Genomic DNA, 22,106 nt, shown 5'->3' on the forward strand with positions numbered 1-22,106 from the left:
AATAAACGTCCTTTAGTGTAGAGCTTTCACTTAGGTTTATTCAAGTTATAGCATGCACCAGAACTTCATTATTTTAATGGTGGAATAATATATGCCATTGCTTGTTAGAGGTCTGTCCAGAAGGTATCGAGTCATGTAATATGAAAAATAGGAACATTTACTGAAGCGGATACCAGATACAAGAAACACTGTTCACAGGATAATGACACCTCAGTCCCCTTCAAAGCAGGAACCCTGGTACCTCACACAGTTCTCCCAACCGCCATCAGCTGCCCCATCATCTACGCCTGAATCTTATGGACAATCTGAAATCTCTTATCTTTCAAAGGTGATTTTGGTTTTGGGAAAAGCCAGAAGTCACAGGGCGCCAAATCTGTGCTGCAGGGGGGCTGTCACCTGCATGATGTGATGTTTTACCAAAATACTTTGTCTGAGATATGATGCATAAGTAGGCACATTGTTGTGATGAAGCTGCCGGTCACCAGCTGCCCATAGCTGCAGCCTTCTGAATCACTGGAATAGTTTCCATGGAAGAATGCTCAAGCTTAACACAAAATTTGAGGCAGATTTGTTGCTCTACTAGCTCTGTCATTTTGAATGCTACTGCCACACAGTACACATGCTCTTAAGAGTCTACCACCCCCACTGACTAGTAGAGTGAACACATGCGCATTCCAGTCCACCCTCCTTGGCTGCCTGGTTACATTCATGTTGTGCAAACAGTTCTCATTACGTTAACAATGGCTGGACTTTCTCTAGACAGACCTAGTTGTAGGTATCACTTTTTTCTTCCAGTTACCTGTTCACAAATACTTGGCTTGTTTCCACTTTTTGGTTATGAATGCTGCTGCACTGAACACTGACATATAAGTATCCATTTACTCTCTGCTTTTGATTCCTTTTGTTATATGCCTAGGAGGAGAACTGCTGGGTCATGTGGGGTAAAATTATATGTTTAGATTTTGAGGAATTACCATGCTGTTTTCAACAGTGTTGCACTATTTTACATTCCCACGAAAATTAAGAGGGTTTCAATTTCTGCACATATTTGTCAGCACTTTATTTTTAATTTTTCAAAAACTTAAACCATCCGAATAGGTGTAAAGTGGTATCTCATGATTTTTTTTCTTTCCCAACTTGGATGCCTTTTATTTCTTTTCTTTTTAAATATATTTTATTGATTACGACATTACAGTTGTCCCATTCCCCCCTTCATTCCCCTCCACCCTGCATACCCCTCCCCCACCATTCCCCCCCTTTAGTTCATGTCCATGTGTCACAAGTTCTTTAGCTTCTACATTTCCCATATTATTCTTGCCCTTGCCCCGTCTATTTTCTACCTACCGTCTATGCTACTATTTTCTGTACCTTCTCCCCTTTCTCTTCCTCCCACTCCCCTGTTGGTAACCCTCCTTGTGATCTCCATTTCTATGGTTCTGCTCCTGATCTAGTTTGCTTTTGTTTTAGGTGTGGTTGTTAATAACTGTGAGTTTGCTATCCTTTCACTGTTCATCTTTTTTATCTTTTTTCTTAGATAAGTCCTTTTAACATTTCATATAATAAGGGCTTGGTGATGATGAACTCCTTGACCTTGACCTTATCTGAGAAGCACTTTATCTGCCCTTCCATTCTAAATGAAAGCTTTGCTGGATAGAGCAATCTTGGATGTAGGTCATTGCCTTTGATGACTTGGAATACTTCTTTCCAGACCCTTCTTGCCTGTAAGGTCTCTTTTGAGAAATCAGCCGACGGTCTGATGTGAACTCCTTTGTAGGTGACTGTCCCCTTATCTCTTGCTGCTTCTAGGATTCTCTCCTTCATTTTAATCTTGGCTAATGTAATTATGATGTGCCTTGGTGTGTTCCTTCTTGGGTCCAACTTCTTTGGGACTCTCTGGGCTTCCTGGATGTCTATTTCCTTTGCCAGATTAAGGAAGTTCTCCTTTACTATTTGTTCAAATAAGTTTTCCACATGTTGCTGTTCCTCTTCCCTTTACTGGTACCCCTATAATTCAGATGTTGGAATGTTTCAAGATGTCCTGGAGGTTCCTAAGCCTCTCCTCATTTTTTTGAATTCTTGTTTCTTCATTCTTTTCTGTTTGGTCATGCAAACTCCATTCTGGTCCACTCCATTGATTTTAGATTTGTTTCCATCACTATTGGTTCCCTGTGCATTTCCCTTCATTTCACTTAGTGTAGCCTTCATTTTTCATAATTTGTGACTAAAATCAACCAGTTCAGTGAGCATCCTGATCATCAGTGCTTTGAACTGTGCATCTGATAGGTTGGCTATCTCTTGGTCGCTTAGAAGTATTGGCTCTGGGGCTTTGATTTGTTCCTCTGCTTGAGCCATAATGCTTTGGTCTGTTTGCGCCTGTTACGTATAAGGGGCGAAAGCTTAGGTGTTCAGCAGGGCGGGTCAGCCCAGTTGCTGGGGTGTGACTGGGGGAGGGCTCAGAGAGGGAGCTATGGCCTTTTTTCCCCCTTTCTCTCGGATTTTGGTCCCCTCTGCCACTTCCCACAAGCAAATTGGGCTGTTCCGGTGTTGGTTCCTGGGTGGGAGGGCTTGTTTGTTCTAGGACCCTGGGGGTCTCCCCTACAAACTCTCCTGTGAGGCTGGGCACCTCTCCTGGCACCTCAACCTCTGAAAGTTTTTTCAAGCGGTGCTTTTAGGCTTTCTTTCTGGTCGCTGGGGCTCTGGGTTCCATAGTCTGTCTCACTGACCGGTTTTAAACCTGCCTGGTTTCTCTGCACGTGAATGTGTGACCAGCCACCTTGTGAGCGTTACTGGATTTTCGTCCCGTGCCCACCCAGGTTGCCAATCACCGCCTCATCTTGCTGAGACCCCTCTCCGCCAGCTGCCAACTTTGCCCCTCTTACCAGTCTGGATGAATGGTTCGTTGTTGTTGGACTTCCATACAGTTCAATTTCCTGTCTGGTTGTGTTTTTGTTTCTAAATCTTTGTTGTCCTTAAATTTGGTTGTGCGAGGAGGTACGGTGTTTCCACCTATGCCTCCATCTTTGGTATCTCATGATTTTAATTTGCGTGCCCTGAGTAACTAATGATGTCGAGCATCTATCTTTTCATGTGTTAATTGGTCATTTGTATATTATCTTTGGAGAAATGTCTGTTCACATCCTTTGCCCATTTCTAAATTGTCTTTAAAGCATTTGAGTTGTAAGAGATGTTATATATTCTGAATATAAACCTTTACCAGATATGATTTCCAAATATTTTCTGCTATCCTGTAGGCTGTCTTTTCACTTCCTAGAAAACATCCTTTGATGCACAAAAGTTTTTAAATTGTAAGTTCAATTTATCCATTTTTTCTTTTGCTGCTTGTGCTCTTGATATATTTAAGATCCCATTGCTTCAATGTCATGAAGATTTACCTCTGTGTTTCCTTCTAAGAGTTGTATAGCTTTTAATCATATGTTTAGGTCATTAATCCAATGAGTTCTTTTTTTATGTGGTGTGGGTAGAGGTCCAACTTCATTCTCTTGCACGTGGAAATCCAGTTGCCTGAGCACCAATGGGTGGTGAGACAATTCTTTCTCCACTGAGCGCACTTCGTGCCCTTGTCTAAAATCAAATGGACATAGATGTATCAGACTTTTATTTATCCTATTTACTTCTTCAATCTGAGGATTGAAATACTGCTTTGAATAAATTCATCCTCTTTTTTCCTCCTGGAAGTCTCATTAGGCCTATTAGTGCTACTGGACTTTTAAATGCGTTCATCCATGTTTCTTCATTTTTTCATATTTTTTCATCACCTTATGCTACATTCCAGAATGTAGCAGTTACATACCCAGGTAACTTCATCAAATCTATCTTTCAGTTTACCAATTCTCTTTTCAGCTAGGTCTAATCCACTAAATTCATTTTTAATAACTTTATTTTTCACTTTTAGAAACTGAGATTTGATTCTTTGTGAAATCTTACTCGTTTTTTTCATTGTCCTTTTTTCCTTATGGTTTGAGTTCATTTTTTAATGTCTTCAATTATTTTATATGTACATATTTCATAGCTTCCTTTTTAGTCTAAGTTTCAAGATTTAAAAGTGCTAATCCTCTTGTTGTCTTTTATTGTATTATTGTATCTGCTGATCATTTCCACATATGGTTTATAACTTAAAAAAATTTTAAGTTCATCTTCACTGAAGCTCAATCTTCACTGAGGCTCAATTTTTCTGGGGGAGTTTCATGCATTCTGGATTGTGGAGTGGTTTTACATTTGCTTCTGAAAGGTACCTCAGGTATATTAGGGGCCCAAGACCTACTGTATATTAATTTGAGGATTCTCACACCATGCAGGTTATTCTTTAACATATAAAATCCAAATCCATAGCTTCATTTTTTTTCTCTTGGGAGACTTTTTTTTTTAACCCAGAGTCTGAGTAAAGAGACAAGATTTTTTTCCCCTTGCTTTCTTTTTCCTTCTAGTTCTCTATTTCACTGATTGTAAAAGCCTACAAAAGGTTTTGGTTCTATGCTGGGTTCTCAGTTCTAATTATCTGCTTTTTATGAGTCTAGGACCTTGAAAATGGATGTGAAAACCAAAGGCTCCAGCTCACAAACACTCCCCGCAAAGGCTGCCCCATCAGATGGCAGGATTCCTTCCTTGCCTTAACTTCTGCTAACTAGAGAATTGTCTCATCAAATGCTGGGCTGTGCTTTAAAAGCAAAAGTTTGAAAATGGAGTCAGCGTTTCTAGACATGGGTGCTGGGAGTATTTCTATGTTAGCTTCCTCCACATTCTGCTAGAATCAGAGGACCTATAATATTTTCTAACTAATTTTTTTATCTATTGATTTTAGTATATCTTATAAGTAGCCAGTATATTGGGAATATTTCTATGTTAGTTTACTCACATTCTGCCAGAATCAGAGGACCTATAATATTTTCTAAGTAAACCAATTTTTTTAGCTTATTGATTTTAGTATATCTTACAAGTAGCCAAAACTACTGCAATTTCCTATCATTTGAAACATTTCTTTTTCAGTTGATTCTCTTGGGCTTTTCAGCTAGACATCATATGCAGAAACAAAAAAACCAAATGTATTCATTTCCTACATTTACAGTTTTTTATTTATTTTCTTATGCAGAGGTGATTATAAATGTGTTAAATAATAGCAGTGTTTGAGAGCAACCTTATCTTCCCCTCAAATTCAATGTAAATGTTTCACAATTTTGCATGATTCTGGGACAGTTTTTTAATCATTTAAATAACATATTATGCTATTCCTATTTTTTTATCCTCACTCAAGGCCATACTTACTGATTTTAGAGAGAGGAGAAGGGAGGGAGAAACGGAGGGAGAGAAACAGCAGTGTGGGAGAGAAACATTGATCAGTTGCTTCTCACACGCACACTGACCAGAAACTGAACCTGCAACCAAGGTGTGTGCCCTGATGGGAATCAAACCTGTGAAACTTTTGTTTATGGGACAACGCTCCAACCAACTGAACCACACCAGCCAGGGCTGCTATTCCTATTTTGCTAAGATAATTTATTGCGACTGCATAATAAATATTTTAAACATTTTTAAATTGAGATGTAAATTCACATTATATACAATTAACCATTTTGAAGTAAATAATTCAGTGGCATTCAGTACATTCACAATGCTATGTAATCAGTATCTTTACCTAATTCCACAACTTTTTTCCACACCAAAAGGGAACGGGAGGCATTTCCTTTAAGCATTTGCCTCCCATTGCCCCTTCCACATCCTCTAGCAACCAATAACCTGCACTGTCTGTATGGACTTACTGTTCTGAATATTTCATATACATGGAGTCACACAGTATGTGACTCTTCATATTCTGGCATATTTCACTTAGCATACTGTTTTTCAGTTTCACTGCATTGTGGTATGTATAAATGCTTGATTGCTTTTTATAGCTGAGTAATATTCCTCATAGTTTATCCATTTTTTCAATTGAGGAACACTGTTCAATTTGAGCTGTTTCCATCTTTTGGCTATTATGAATAGTGGTGTTATAAACATGAACGTGCATGTATTTATTTGAGTACCTGTTTCTTATTCTCTGGGGTATATACCTATCAATGGAACTGCTGAGCTATACGGTGATTCCATGTCTAGCTTTCTGAGAAACTGCCAAACTGCTTTCCACTGAATGATTTTACGTTCCTACCAACAATGTATAAGGGTCGTAGTTTCTTCGCATCCTCGTCAACACTTATTACTTTCTATTTTTGTTTTTCGAATATGGCCATTCAAGTGGGTGTGATTATTTCACTGTGGTTCTGACATGCATTTCCCTGATAACTAATGATGTTAAATATCTTGTTGGCCATTTGTATATCTTTGGAGAAATTTCTACTCAAGTCCTTTGCCTATTTTTCAATCAGGTTCTTTTATATTCAGGATATTAGAATCTTATCAGATACATGATTTCCAAATGTTTTCTACCATTCTGTAATTGTCTTTTCATGTCTGTGAAAATACCCTTTGATGCACAGAAGGTTTTTCTGACATTTTTAATTTTAAGGAAGTCCAGTTTATCTATTTTTTCTTTTGTTGCTCATGCTTTTGGTATCATATCCAAGAATCTACTGTCAGAGTCGAGTTCATGAAGATTTATCCCTATGTTTTCTTCTAAGAGGTTATGCTAATTTTTACTTTTATATTTACATTGTTGACCCATTTTGAGTTAGTTTTTGTATATGGTGTGAGGTGGAGGGGTGGGTCGAAGTTCTTTTTTTCCAACACAAACATCCAGTTTTCCCATCACATTTGTTGATGAGCCTATTCTTTCCCCACTGAATGGTCTTGGTACTCTTATCAAAAATCAATTGGCCATACATGCAAGGGTTTATTTCTGTACTCTCTACGCCATCCCACTGTTCTATATATATCATTCTTATGCCAGAATGACAATGTTTTGATTACTATAGCTTTGTATCAAGTTTTGAAAGCAAGAAGCAAGAAATGTCGAATCCTTCAACTCTGCTTCCATTGCAATAATTTTCCTCTTAGGCCCATCAAGGGGATGAACTATATATCAAATTACCTAATACGGAATCATTTGTGGATTTTTGGAGTTAAACCCTACTATGGTTGTTTAACTTTTTAGATGCCATTTGCTCTATTTTTCTGCTGACTTTTTCATCTATATTTTTAAGTGGAGTTGGTCTATAATTTTCTTTTTGTTTTTATGCCATCTTTATTGGGTAGTGTTATCAGAATTTTGTTCATACCATAACAAAATCTGAAAACCATCCTTTTTTTTTTCCTTCTACATGCTCTGGTATAGTTAAATAGCATGTTCTTAAACATTTTGAAAGGAGTGACCTGTAAAACCATCTATACTCAGTTTTTTGGAGGAAACAGTTTTGGAGTTTTAAAAACTTTACTTCACGGCTAGGAGCCTGTTCAACTTTTCTTTTTCTCTTTTAGCTAAGTTTAGCAATATATATTTTTGTAGAAAATTCTTAATCTAAATTTTCAAATTTATCGGCATAAATATACAGTATTCACATAAATTGAGTTTGTAACTGGGTCTCCCCACTTTCTTATCTCTAGTATTTCATATTTGTTTTCTTTCTTTTGTATTTAGTAAGGCTCATTTCTAGTACTACCTCCAAGTCATTTAATCTCTCTTTCCATATGATCTCTGAGTTGCCTTTAGGTGCTGAGAAATGAATACAGGTTTTAAAGCGTTTCCAAGGGATTTTATTCTATCATCTTGATCAATTCAACTGGTCACAAATGGGTATTTATGCCAACAAAAAAGGGTGGGGTAGACATGGTGTAAAGAGAACAAAAATACCTCCTATATGGACTGAGTCTGCTGCCTAATCTATTTTAGTAATGCGGAGCTGGAAATCAGTGCCATGTCCTATGAAACTATGAGAAAAACATGTCCATTGAAATAAACATTATTAAAGAGGTCTCTTTTCTTCTCTGAGACACTATCTCTCTGAAGAATTGCAGCTGATTTATGCGTTAATGGCTAAAATATTTGACACTGGGACTTCTTTTGTCTGTACATCTTTTCCAAACTCCCTCTGGTTAAGGGACTTTATTCATAAAAAATGTACTTTAGAAAAACTATTGTGTGGAATTTCATTCTTGGATGAATTAACTCATTTTTCCTTTTCTTGAAAAAAGTATTTGAAAAGTATATTTTACCCATTTTGGTAGTGTTATCCATGAGAAGAAATGCAGAGCTCCTTCGTGAGACACTGTACAGTAAGCAGTTCTCAACATTAACAGAAAGTTGGCTTAACTCACAATCACTAGTTTATATGAAGCTATGAGGCATATTGTCACGTATGCGCGGCCTGCTTATGTAGCAAATACAAGATGCAGATGTGCTAAACGTGGTATCAAAACTTCTTTGGGGCCGTTACTCAAAAAGAAGTCATAATATCAAATTAAAGTGGGTTATTCTTTAAATATAAATTTGGAGCACAATTACATTTAAACAAGTCATATAACCTAAGCATATGTATTAAATCAAATCACATTAAGTTTGAAGCTAAAAATAAAGAGATCCAAAACCTTCATCTCTCAAATATGACACTGGGTGTCAAAAAACTTATGTAATTTTTGAAAAGTCACATAACTAATATAGCAACAAAACCAGGAACAGAATTCCAATCTTTTAATTTCTAGATCTATCTTCTTTCAATGATCTCACATTACTTATGCAACTCTCCTATTTAAGTAAGGTTTCACAGTTTACTGCTCTTATATACATTAAGTTCATGTTATTCTTCTTTTAAAAAGGGTGGGTGAGGCCCTCGCCAGGTAGCTCAGTTGGTTATAGTGTTGTCTCAATATGCCAAGGTTGTGGTTTGATCCCTGATCAAGGCACATACAAGAATCAACCAATGAATGCACAAATAAGTGGAACAACAAATCTATCCCCGCCCTCTCTCCCAAATCAATAAGTAAAAATTTAAAAGGTGTCTACTCAGATAGGGAGAGTCATTCATTTTGGTAATGTTGCTTATGGCTTTAGTGGGGCCTGATCTTTCTCTCACAGTTAGCTCAATATTTCTTTAATAAACGAATTATACTGGTTTTTCCTAGTTAAACTATACTACTGCTAACCAAACAGTAGATAAGGGGGATTTTCCTTCATAGGAACATTATAACTGGTAAAGGAAGAAGGGATGACCGAATGGGATTATCACCATTTTGCAACCCTTAATGAATTAATGGTACTGTTATCACAAAGACAGATAATTAGCTATTGTGTGCTTTTTGATAATAGCTCATGCCATCAATAAAGTATTCCTGCAAAAAAAATTAAATAAAGCGAAATCTAATCAAGCCCCCACAGAAAACTACCCATTTCTAAGAAGCACAGGAAACAAAGGAATATGTCCACCAGAGTAAGTTTCTGGCACTTTCAATTTGCTGAGGAGTGCAGAATTACAGTTAAGGGCACACCAGGGGGGTGGGCTCTGGCGAACACCACAGTCTCTCGACACGAGGACAAGGACGCCCTACAAGTGGACGTACACCAGAGACAGATGGAGCCCTGTCAGAACTGTAATCCAGCCTCAATTCTGTTAATATAGAACCTGACAAGGACATTATAAGACTGTAGACCAATGTGCCTCAAAAACACAGATGTAAAATTTCTGACCAAAATATCAGCAAACAAAATCCAGCAATATATTCAATAGCCTCAACTTGATCATGATGGGCAATGAACAAATGGAGTTTATTCCATGAGTGTAAGGTTAGTTGACCATTCAAAAATCCCAGTAAGTGTAATTTACTACCTAAAAAAATTAAAGATAAAAATGATACAACCATCTTGATAGGTACAGAAAAGACTTTTGATAAAATTTAGTTTTCATTCATAATTTTAGAATTACTTTTCAATCATGAATAGAAAGAAACTTGTTTAATCTGGTAAATTGTGGTAAGATCAGGAATAAGGCAAGGATTCTTGTTATCACCAACTCTACCCACTATTGATTACCAGACTCTGACCAGTGCAATAAGGAAACAAAAAGAAATTAAAAGCACAAGGACTGAAATGCAAGAACTATAACTCTAGTTTCATACATTACATAATTCTATTAGACAGTTCAAAAGAACATACAAATTACTAGGATTAATAAATGAATTTAGCAAAGTCACTAGATATAATTTCAACATACAAAAGTCCATTGTAGCCCTGACCACCAGGGGTCCGTTTGTAAGGCATTGTTCTGCAAAGAGAAAGGTCACTGGTTTGATTCCTGTCAGGGCACATGCCTGGGTTGTGGGTTCAGCCCCAAGTCAGGCCCATAGGAGAGGCAACTGACGGAGGTTTCTTTCCTTCACTTTCTTCTTCCCTTCCCCACTCTTGAAAAATAAATAAATACAATCTTTTTTTAAAAAGCTCATTGTATCCTTTCACAATATATACAAATATTGAATCGTCATGCTGTACAAGTGAAACTAAAATAATGTTATATGTCAACTATATACCAATTTTTTAAAAGTCAATTGTATATTTCGACATATAAAAATCAATTGTAGCCTGACTGGTATGGCTCAGTGGTTTGGGCTACTTCCCACAGACCGAAAGATCACCAGCTCGATTCCTGGTCAGGGCACAAGCCTGGGCTGCAGGCCAGGTCCCCAGCTGGAGGCGTGTGAGAGGCAGTCCATCAATGTTTCTCTTGCACATCGATGTTTATGTGTCTCTTTCTCCCTCCCTCCCCCTTTCTCTAAAAATACATAAATAAAACCTTTTAAAAAATTGATTGTACTCCCATGAGAGTCATATGCAGAAAATGAAATTTTAAAAAAGATGTTATTTAATCCTGGCTGGTGTAGCTCAGTGGATTGACTGCGGGCCTGCGAACCAGACAATTGCGGTTCGATTCCCAGTCAGGGCACATACGGGGGTTGCAGGCTGGTTCCCTGCAGGCCAGTTCCCAGCAGGGGATGCATGAAAGGCGACCATACATTGATGTTTCTCTCCCTCTCTCCTTCCCTTTCCCTCTAGAGATAAATAAATAAAATCTTTAAAAAAAAAAGATGTTATTTGTAACAGGATCAGAACTGAATGCTTGATATTACTCTTCATTCACAAATCCTTTCTTCCACCAAGAACTTTCCCTAAAATAATATATGGCAACTCTACCCTTTTAGTCACTCAGTTCAAAACCTCAGTGCCATTCTTGACTTCACTTTTTCTTCATGACACTTCGTAACCTTCCTTGCTCAGCACAACAGTCAGAGTGACTCTCTGATACAGTCTAACTCATACCTATCACTCTTCTGCTCCAACTCTCCAACGGCTTCCCATTTTATTGTAAACAGAATTGTCTGGAAAGCCCTACACCAGGGGTTTTTCAAAGGAAGGCGTTTAGAAAATGTATGGGGGCATTTTTTGGTAACAATGACCAAAAAAATTATGTATAGGTAATTGGCAAGGAGCCACAGTTGACAAATTTCTTGCTACCTATATGACATTTGAATAGATTAAATGTCCTACAGGACAATGATTTAAAATAGATTAAAAAACTTACTTGCAGTTATTTTGGACTAGACTCTAACTCCATTTTACATGTAACACACCAGTGTACTATTTTTTGTACAAATGCAATTACTGTGACAAATTAAGGGAAGACTGTACTTTGATAAGAATTTTACCAAAAGTTGTTTACCATTTCAAAAAATGGCATCACACATCAAAGTCCTCATGCTGTGTATGAATTACCAATACATCGCATCAGTCTACATTTGCAGCTACCTCACCCACAGTGACTCTATGTAAATGTGCACTATCGCAGGTCTTCTAGTGTAGTTATGTCCAAGAATTTACACACTGGTGTGATTTCATTTAAATTTTCTCTTGTTTCTTCTTTATATATTTATGTAAGCATACACAAGTTATACTATGCAAACACTTTTTTCAAACATTTTATTTAGAAGATATTTGTAGTAAAAATGCAGGCGACAGGTCTGATAGTACTGACAAGTACTAGCCTACATCATCAGGCACCCTGCTGCTACTCCCCTGACCTCCCCTTTACTGCACCATCTACTCCAAACACACAGGCTCCTTGCTGGAACTCCGACACCAGGCACTCTCCTGCTCCAGAGCCTCTGCACTTGCTGTCTACAGTCTGCTTCCTCGGATACCTGAATGCTTCCTTTCTTACTTCCTTTGCTCAAAAGTAACTTTCCCAGAGAGGGCTCCCCTGACCATCTTATTTGAAATTTCAGGCACCCCTCCCATGCACTCCCTTCACAGCTAATTCCCTTTTGATGTACCAGGAACGTATCATATATATTTATTTGTGCATTGTTAACACCCACTGGAAGGTATGCACTGTGCAGGAATTGTGTCTGTTTTGTTCCCTGAATTCCCAGTGCCTAGAGTACTGCCTGGCACACAGGAGGCACTCAGTGAGTATCTTTAGAATATAGCAGTGAATTAGTGGATTTACAGGGAATAAAATGTAGCACATTACTTAGTTCCACATTAAGCAATAACAGAACTCACAATAATGAAAACTTTTATGATAAACTCAAGATAAACAAAGGGAGATAAATTATGGCTATAAGATAGAATGAAAATGTTATTGGACCTATATAACATTAAAAAGAAAAATATAGTTAATATCAGTTTGAAAGTAGAAGAGTAAGGTGTATGAGTATTTTTATCTTATATGGTAAGAAATCAAGACATACCATCTAAAATTAGTAGAACAATACTTTTTATGAGTATAAAAAACAGAAAAACTAAAAATAATCTAATCCCAAAAATCTGGGCAAAGAAGGGTCAAACAGAAGACGGAAGGACATGAAATGTAGGTTAAATCACCCCTTCGTTATAGTGGATGGTAAACATGGGTAAATAAGAAAAGGCAAACTGTATTACCTAATGAAGTTAAAATATGACCAGTGGTAGAAACAGAAAAATAGTTAAAAGTGATACTAGGGAGTGGAATTAGGGGTAGAAAAGATGTTTTTTTTAACCATAAAGATATATTACTTCGATAAAAAATTTAAGTTTAAATTATAGTCCACATTTTTAATAAACTATCTTTTAATTCACATATCATGGTATAAAATTATAATATAGTGCTTAAGAACATAACCCTCTAAATCTAGACCAGTGGAGTTCAAGTCCTGGCTTAAAATAATCAGGTTATTACCAACAATTCCCTAACAATACCTGTAACAAAAACCTTACTTCATATAATGCCACAAAGAAGGTAAGTTCTTAAGAGTTACTGGTTAGAGTTGAAAATTCTTTGCAAAATATACAGCAAATCATGAGTGACTGAAGTGCTCTGGATGAATAAACCATTAATATTTCACAATTTATGTTAAGAAACTTATCTGAAATATTGCTCTGACCCAAAGACATGTTTCTCCAAATTTTTAATGTTTCAGACAGAAGAGCAAATTATGATGCAGTTGTCATTGCCAGTACGCTAGCAAACTTAGAAATGAATACAATGTATCTGTCCAACCACCTGTCACTTTGGTTGATTTATTCATTGGTAACAATATGGGTGTTCTTAGTATCACTGTGCTTATACCTACAAATGGTTAGAATGATAAATGTTATGTTATGTATATTTTACCACAGTAAAATAAATAATGGTTTCCCATTACCCTCAACATTCAAAGTCCTTAGTGGGGCCTACAAAGTCCTGCCTGATGGCTTTCCAGGTTCATCTCGTACAACTTCATACCCTACAGTCTCCCCGTAGCTCCTTGCTATCATTCTTTCCTCCCTGCATCGGGGTTTTGTGTGTGCACACTTTCCATAATGCAGACATGCTCTGCAAATCCATTCCTACACAATCTTTAGATATCAGGCCAAATTTTATTTTCTCAGCAAAGCCTTCCCTGACCCTATAGTCTGTATCATACTTTGTCACATGCTCTTACAAAACCAGATTCCCTTTTGTTAAAAAGCATTTGTATCAGTTTGTAATATTATTAATGTGAATATCTCATTAAAGTCTGTCTCCCACACAAGGAGACTATGACCTCCACAGAGCAAGAACTGTGTCTCTTTTCCTTACTTAGTATGTCTGGCACATAGCAGGTATTCAAAGAAATTTACTGAATACAGGAATATATATCTACCTTTTTCTTTTCTAATAGCAGCAAAAAATTCCATTTAACAAGTGCCGTAATTTCTTTATTCAATCACAGAATGATGGGCATTTGTTTCCAGATTTTTGCTTTTACAAACAATGCCAGGATGACCACTTAAGGCAGTATATCTGAAGTGTACAGTAAAATTGCTGGTCAAATACATTTAAAAAGTACATTTAAAAGTTTTAACTGATATTTAAAAATTGCTCTCCTAATTATAATTTACACTCTAAATAACCAACAGTATATAATAGTGCTCCTTTCCATACTTAATTCTCAACTTTCATAACCAAAATGTGCCAACTTCTTGGGGCGGGAGAGGTAGTAGAGAAGAGTATTAGTTTTTATGTTTCGGAGGTGTTTTTTTTCTTTTCACATTACACTGAACATTAAAAGTGAAAATGTTTATTATTCCTATAAAAGAAGTTTCAGCAAGTGAGTTAAATAAACAAAGCTAAGTGATTAAGAAAATGCTGTTACTGACACTGAAAAAATGTATTTTCAAACCACGTATTTATTTAACCTATAGATTATAGAAATCCCTTTTCCTGTCATATAGATTTTTTGTTTCTGAAGCTTTAGTCCATGTTTTAATTAATAATACTGAAGCAGTAAAAAGGAGAAGAAAAATTACAAACATACTCACACAAAAGGTTATAAAATAGCAAAAAATTTTACATTTTATGTTAAGCTCAATTTTTCCTCAAGAGATTAACATTTTGGACAAGTTTCCTGTATTTATGCCCCCCATACTAATACATTATCCACAGTGTGCTTATATAATTATAAATTGTTTCTTCTCACCAAACAGTATGGCATGTACATTTCTTCTATCTCCTTAAATTCTAGGTTGGCCAAAAAGTTCATTAAGTTTTTTCCATACAATGGCTTTAGTAGCACTTAGCTGTTTTTAACTTCATTCAATATTATTTTGTTAGACTGTATTGTGACAGCTGTCATATCAACATGCATTTAAAAAAACTTATCAAAGTTGATGAATTTTTGTGCAGCCATTTTAATACTGAAGATGGAAGAATGTGCAACATTTTAGCATATTATGCTTTATTATTCTAAGAAAGGTAAAATGCCACTCAAATGCAAAAAAAGATTTGTGCAGAGTGTGGAGAGGGTGCTGTGACTGACTGAAAGTGTCCAAAAGTGGTTTGTGAAGTTTCTTGGTACTACTGACATTTTGGCCAAATTATTCCTTGCTGTGGGGCTGACTTACGCACTGGAAGATGTTTAGGGGCACCCCTGGCCTCTACCCACTAGAAGCCAAAGGCAGGAGATGGCCGACATACTCAAAATACCCAAATCAATAAAGTTATTGGTGAAAATAAAAAATGTGTCTTTCATTTTACCAAAAAAACTAAACGGACTTTCTGGCCAAGCCAGTATGACCTCTCTTCTCCAGAACCGCAAGGAGCAGTGAGAAAAAGCTGTATAACACCCACTATGTTCTCAACCTTTGAGCTTCCATTTCTTGTTCTGACAAACGAAGGTATTAGTTAAACAACCTCTACATGATTAAAAATTATAAGATTAATGAGAAAATCCCTTTTGAATGAACCCTTCTGAGTTTTTCTAGAACACACCAGGCCTGTCTTTAAGAAAGCAGACTCTCCCTACTTCTGTCCTTCCTCTTAGTAAGCATATCCCACTGAAAGTAATTTAACTCTTGATAACTCAGGATCATTGCTCTCACCAGAAGTGGTCTTATTTGTGCTTATTCCAGATTTACACTACATTACATACCTTCTCGTATATTTAAACCTTGGATTGCCATATGAATAAAAAACTATTATCCCAAATTAAAAATTTTGGTTTAGGGAACCAATGAATAAATGCCATGAATAGGTATCCCTTTATAGAGCAAATCTCAAAATCTGAAACCAGTATTTCCAGTTTTCTGTCAAGTATCATTGCTCATTTATTCCTTGAAGGATTTAAGTACTTCCATCAGCTTAAAAGAGATCTCAGCTTGAGAAAATAATGTGACAAAGCCACATAAAAGAGACATCCTCTTTAAATATAGAGAGAAGCCACTTGCCTTAACCAGTGTGGCTTAGCTGGCTGGGCATCGTGCCACAAAGCAAAAGGCCATCAGTTCGATTCCCAGTCAGGGCACATGCTTTGGTTGTGGGTTCAGTCCCCTCTCAGGGCACATACAAAATGTTTCTCTTTCACATCAATGTTTTTCTCCCTCCCTTCCACTCCCTCTAAAAGTAAACAAAGTCTTAAAAATAAATATAAAGAGAAAAATGACTAATTATAATCTATTTTATTACTATGAAGATATTGGTTTTTGGAGGGTTTTCTTTTAACTGTCCTAATTGATGGTACTTCACACACAAGAGACTGTCCATTCTCTTCCATGTACAGATTCCTAGCAACACGATCTTTTACCTTAACCGGGAAGCTGCATCTGCCAGTACGGACCCCTTCTTCATCTGTCTGCCACTGGTGCGGACGACTGGCCTCCGGAACATAAACATCTTTCTTTCTCCTAAAACTTTGCCGTAGTTTGTTCATTTTAATTTCTACAACCTGTGGACAGAATTAAAGAAATATGAAAGAGAAGTTATTACCTTCTCATATATTTAAACTTTGGATTATAATACTAATAAAAAACTGAAGTCCCAAAGTAAAGATTTTGCTTTGGGGGAAAATAAATAATTAGTACACTTTCTCTTAGAGTAACTCTGAGCTCTAACAAATCATTTCACATTTTGAAGACAATTATAATATTAGTCTTGTAACACAACAATAACATCTTAGGATTTGAAAAGATGCTATTCTGAGAGCTTTCAAGCACTTTAATTGTAATAATCCAATGAGTATCCCTAATCTACCCCTCAAATCTATTCTCACTCCTGACAATGAAAATTTGTACATAGAGGCCAAATTATAGACTCCATGTACGTAACAATGTCTGAAAACTTTCATACTTATTAGGAAAAAGACCATTCTGAAACAATGAGATTTGGGGACCATTTTGGCTTGCTACTTGAAGACACTAAGCAAAGCAGGGACTACAATCACCTTTTATAAAAACCTATTTTACAAAAAGGAATAAATAAAGTTTCCTTTAGACATGCTTAAAGAAGACAATTTTTACTAGGATAAAATTATTCTAAAGAAGAATTTTTTTGCAAGCACTGTAACATCAAAATGTACTTTCTCTCTATAATCATAGATATGAAAGTAGTCCAAGTCTCATCATTAACTCTGTAAATTAATAAGTATTAAACTATAGTCATTTTTTGTTTTATTACTGAAAGAGGCACTTCTCTAATGCTTTCAAAGGTGCAGCAGAAATCACAAAACTACAAAGGAAGACCTAACTGATAAACAACAGAACATTCAAGAACCAATGAGTAAACGTAGTGAATAAGTGTCCCTTTACAGAGCACATCTCCAAACCTAAAACCAATGTCTCCAGTTTTTTGTTAAGCAGCACTGCTCATTCTTTTAAGCACCTCCACCAGCCTAAAAGAAATTTTAAGTTGAGGGAATGAGTGACAAAGCTACATAAAGGAAACATCCTTTCTGCCAGGAGTGTTAAATAGCAAGGGATTGCACATTAATTCCCACATGACACCAATTAAAGACTTGAAAATCAAAGTGTGCATTCTGAGGAAAATCATTTTGTACGTTAAAATGCATTAGTGCCACAGCAGAACTATTATCAAATTAGCTACTTTACACAGACAAGTCAATCTTAACCACAGATTTTCTCTAAAAGTAAAAATTCTGACAGACAAATATGACAATGGAAAGATCTCTGGATTTCCCAAAAATAAATGTATCATTACTCAATTCAAAACTGATTCACAGAACATATTAGGTAGATGTTAAATAAACAAAGGACTGGACAAAAAGGTAGGCCATTCCTCTGCCTTGAAGGAGATCACTCATTCCCAAACTAAGCTAAATGAGAGTCTACTGCAACCTAACAGACTTCCCAAAAGAATTCCACCGCCTTCCTTGATAATACATCCTGTTACTCTTTCTTGTCACATTTTAAAAATATACACATATACGAATGCAAGAAAATGAAAAGCACCTATGAGCCCTTGCTCAAGTTGGCACACTAAGCTTTCAGCAAAAAGCCACTTGAGTTCTTCACTTCATTCTCTTAGCGAAACAGACTGCCCTCCTACCCAGCTAGTCAAGCCGACACCTGAGAGCATCTCTGCACTCGCCCTTTCTCTGACCGGCGGCTTCTCCTGATTCTACCTCCTCAGTGTATCTCTGACTCGGTCCCCTACTACCACCACCACGTTACTCCTACTAGCCTTAGACACTTTTGCTTAAATTATTGCAAAAGCCTTTTTACGTAATGGCCCCTTTGCTTCCCCTCTTGGGGAAGACCAAGACCCCTCTTGGTCTTTCCAGTCTGCTCTCCTGACTACTGCCAGAGTGCTTTCTAAAACACAAATCTCAGCCCTGGCTGGTGTAGCTCAGTGGATTGAGCATGGGCCTGTGAAGTAAAGGGTCACTGGTTCGATTCCCAGTCAGGGCACATGCCTGGGTTGTAGACCAGGTCCCCAGTAGGAGACACATGAGAGGCAACCACACACTGATGTTTCTCTCCCACTCTTCTTCCCTTCCCCTCTCTCTAAAAATAAATAAAATATTTTTTAAAATAACAAAAATAAAACACAAATCTGACTGTGCAATTACTCTGCTTAAAATCCTTCAATTGCTTCACTTTACTTTCAAGATAAAGTCCAAATTCCTAAGCATGACAAACACAGTCCTTTACATCTGGCTTCACTCACCAATCTCACCAGTCCCCATTCATACGCCAAACTCTGGCCTCTAAACAACGCAGGCCCTCTTTCAGAGCTTCATATAGCTCTTCCTCTGCTTAGAAAGACCTTCTCCTATTTGCCTCTGGTTGAACTCCATTCATCTTTAAAGAGTCAGTTCAGGAGTCTCCAAGGAAGCTGGCGTTTTTTTCTCACAAGCCTCTCTGGCCTGGGTTGGTTCCTTCCATTTCATATGATTCCCATTAACACCTACTGCTTACTTCTGTAACTATACTCACCAAAAACTCATGGCAATTTTCTGTTTCCTTAATGTCAGACTATATTTTTCTTTAAATAGTACCCTTGTATCCTAACATAGTGCCTATCATACACATGGCATATTATAAATCTAAAGAAACAAAAGATAAAACAGATCTCCCCATCATATTAGATGATATTTACTAAGTAGGGTAAAAGGAGACATGTAAGACCAGAGAATCATCAGTGTTGGAAGACAATGAAGATGTAATAATAGGCCAACCTCTCTCTGACAAAGAAGGAACTTTGACAACAACTTCCCTTAAAGAAAGACATCCAACCTATATCCCTGTTATGACGATCTCCCAATCATGCTTTTAGGTCTTGTTTTCTTACTCAAGTTTCTATATTTGAGTACACGGATGTCGCCTCAAATACATTAATTTAGAATTAAATCATCACCTCTTATTAAAAAAAATTATCATCCAAGGATTTGTTTTTATTGATTCTTAGGGAGGGAGAGAGAAAGGGGGAAGAAGGGAGAGAGGAGAGATGGGGTAGAGAGAGGGGGAGAGAGACAGAGGCGAGAGACAGGGTGAGAGAGAGAGAACATTAATCAGTTGCCTCCCATATGCACCCCAACTGAGGACTGAACCTGCCACCTACGTATGTGCCCTGACCCCCCAACCTGCATCACACCCAACCTTTTGCTGTATGGGACAATGCTCCAACCAAATGAGCAACCTGGCTAGGACAAATCATCACCTCTTACCTCCTATTCCTTAAGTCCTACCCCTTTGACTCGATCTGTTTGAGTCAGTAAAAACTATTTGAGAACTTACTATGTGCTGAGCAATACTGTTAATGCTGGTGGGTACAGAAATCAGTAAGATAATTTGCCTTTAGGTGGTTCCCTCCCCTCATAAAAGGTTAATTTCTGCACAACGCGATGACTATAATAATAGCACTACACAGAGTACGGTCTGGCAGCACAGTCTAGGCTCAGGATACCTTTAATATAGGGGATACTGCCCAAGTTAAGTTTTAAAGGAAGAACAAAAAGCCACATGCAGTGGGGAACAGGAGAGAAAAGATATTTCAGGTAGAGGCAACAGCATCAACAAGAAGAGATAAAGGAAATTGAACACTGGGCAGCAATGCAAGAAAAGGAGTGCAAACCAAGGCTGAAAGAGTAGGTAAGGATCAGGTCTTGATTTTTATCCTATAGACAACAGGAAGCCACTAAAGGTTTAAAACCTTTGGTGACATGGTAAGAGTTGCAGTATAATTAGGTTACTCTGGTGGCAGTATGGAAAACAAATTTGACAGGGAAAAGACTGTCAAATTAGAAGGCTTAGAAATAGTCTAGAGAGTTAGAAGTCTAGATGAGTTAGAAGGCTTTTAAAATAGTCTAGACAAGTTATGACGACAGACTCAACTAGGGCAGTGGTGGTGGTGTGGGAGAAAAAAGGGGGGCTGAAGAAAAGTTTAGAAAATAAGAGTAGCAATGAGAACTAAGTCAAATCCCAAGATGGTAAGGCTATCAACTAATAATCAGCTACGCTGTTTGCTTCAGCAAATTCTTGCCAACTAATTTATCTGGGCAAACAGCACCCCTGAAACAAGTTTGCTTCAAGACCCTTTCCTTGTGTCTACGACTCCTAAATCCTTTGTCACAAACTCTGCTCTCCCAACCAGCGCCCCGCCTTGAAGGACCTACTTAAACCATGTGAGTCCAGGTTATAAGACCCTAGAAATACCCTTTCCTAACTTTCCCTACCTACCAGACTCTGTCAAAGTGGTGCTCTTCCTTGCTGCAGTGGGGAAAGTCAATAGGAGGAATTGGTGATTGATAATGAAAGGTGAGAAAGGGGGAAAAATCCAAATATGACTCCTACATTTTAGGCCTCAGAAAGCTGGATAGATGAGTTCAGCAAACTGAGCTGCTGAATTTGAGGGGCTTGATTATAGAGCTTCCGGGTGGAGATGTGTGTAAGCATGAAGTTCAAGGGAGGGAGATCAGGTAAATCATTATAGGTAAAACTTTTCTTGTGATGATCTCTTATTATCTCTCTTTTTTCTTAAGAGGATTTAGGATACAGTAAACAGAATTAAGCCCAACACACTGAAAAATAAACAAAGGTACACACACCATATAATTAGTTAGTATGTGCTGTACTAATATACCCATGTCAGTAATTACCTTTTTGCAATGCTTCCGTTCTAGATAGTAAACTGGCTGAGCCTCTCTCCTAGGATCTGCCCTTTGATCTTCCACAATCCAACAACAGGTTACTACCTGGTTTAACAGAGCACTAAAGCCAGTGAATGTTTTGACTGGTAACAGTCCAAGTCAAATTCCAAAAGTCCCATCCCTCTCAAGCATAGTTGCTGGCTTCCTTCAAGGTCCCCAGAAGGTTGGCCTGCCTTCACTGGCCCTCACCCAACCTCAAGTGGGCACAGAGAGGAACATACAATGGTACTCACCAGCCCTCGACCGTGTCCACCATGGTTCTTAACGTTAGCCCCCATCATGAAATGTTCCCCCAGTGGGATCACAACGAAATTGTTGAAAAAGACTGAACTGTTAGTGACACCAGCTCCCTAGTAGTCAAAGAGACCAACTAGCTCTTCTTCAGACTGGATTAAAAAAGCAAGACCCAACTATAGGCCTCCTACAATAACCCACTTACAACATAAAGACACAAACAAGTTAAAAGTAAAAAATAGGGAAAAAACATGCCATATTAATAGTAGTCAAAAGAAAGGTGGAGTGGCTATACATTATCCTGTCCATAATTAATAACTTAAACAAAAAATCAGCAAGGATATAAACAGCAAGATTTGAAAAGTATCGCCCAGTATTGGGAATAAAGTATAGCACTATCTTGCAATGAATCCAACACAGCCGGAGACTTCTCCTGGTATAAACAGTTTTCTGTTTTCAACTGAGCACAGTTGAAGGTGCAAGCTTCTGTTCGGGATCTA

The 22,106-nt window shown here is 37.5% G+C and overlaps 1 protein-coding gene across 11 annotated transcripts in view; it reads right to left on the reverse strand.

Moving 5' to 3' along the window:
- The window catches only part of NUMB (NUMB endocytic adaptor protein), a 136,333-nt gene that overhangs the window by 43,700 nt on the left and 70,527 nt on the right, over positions 1-22,106 (reverse strand). For all 11 annotated transcript variants that reach the window (XM_037127756.2, XM_053673306.1, XM_053673311.1 and 8 more), the window contains one exon: positions 16,513-16,653. In XM_037127756.2, the coding sequence (XP_036983651.2) occupies positions 16,513-16,638 (126 nt within the window). In that variant the 5' untranslated portion in view covers positions 16,639-16,653. The remainder of the gene's footprint in view (positions 1-16,512; positions 16,654-22,106) is intronic.

Source organism: Artibeus jamaicensis, unplaced genomic scaffold (assembly GCF_021234435.1).
Source record: "Artibeus jamaicensis isolate MK-2021 breed Jamaican fruit bat unplaced genomic scaffold, CSHL_Jam_final contig_851, whole genome shotgun sequence".
Lineage (NCBI taxonomy): Eukaryota > Metazoa > Chordata > Mammalia > Chiroptera > Phyllostomidae > Artibeus > Artibeus jamaicensis.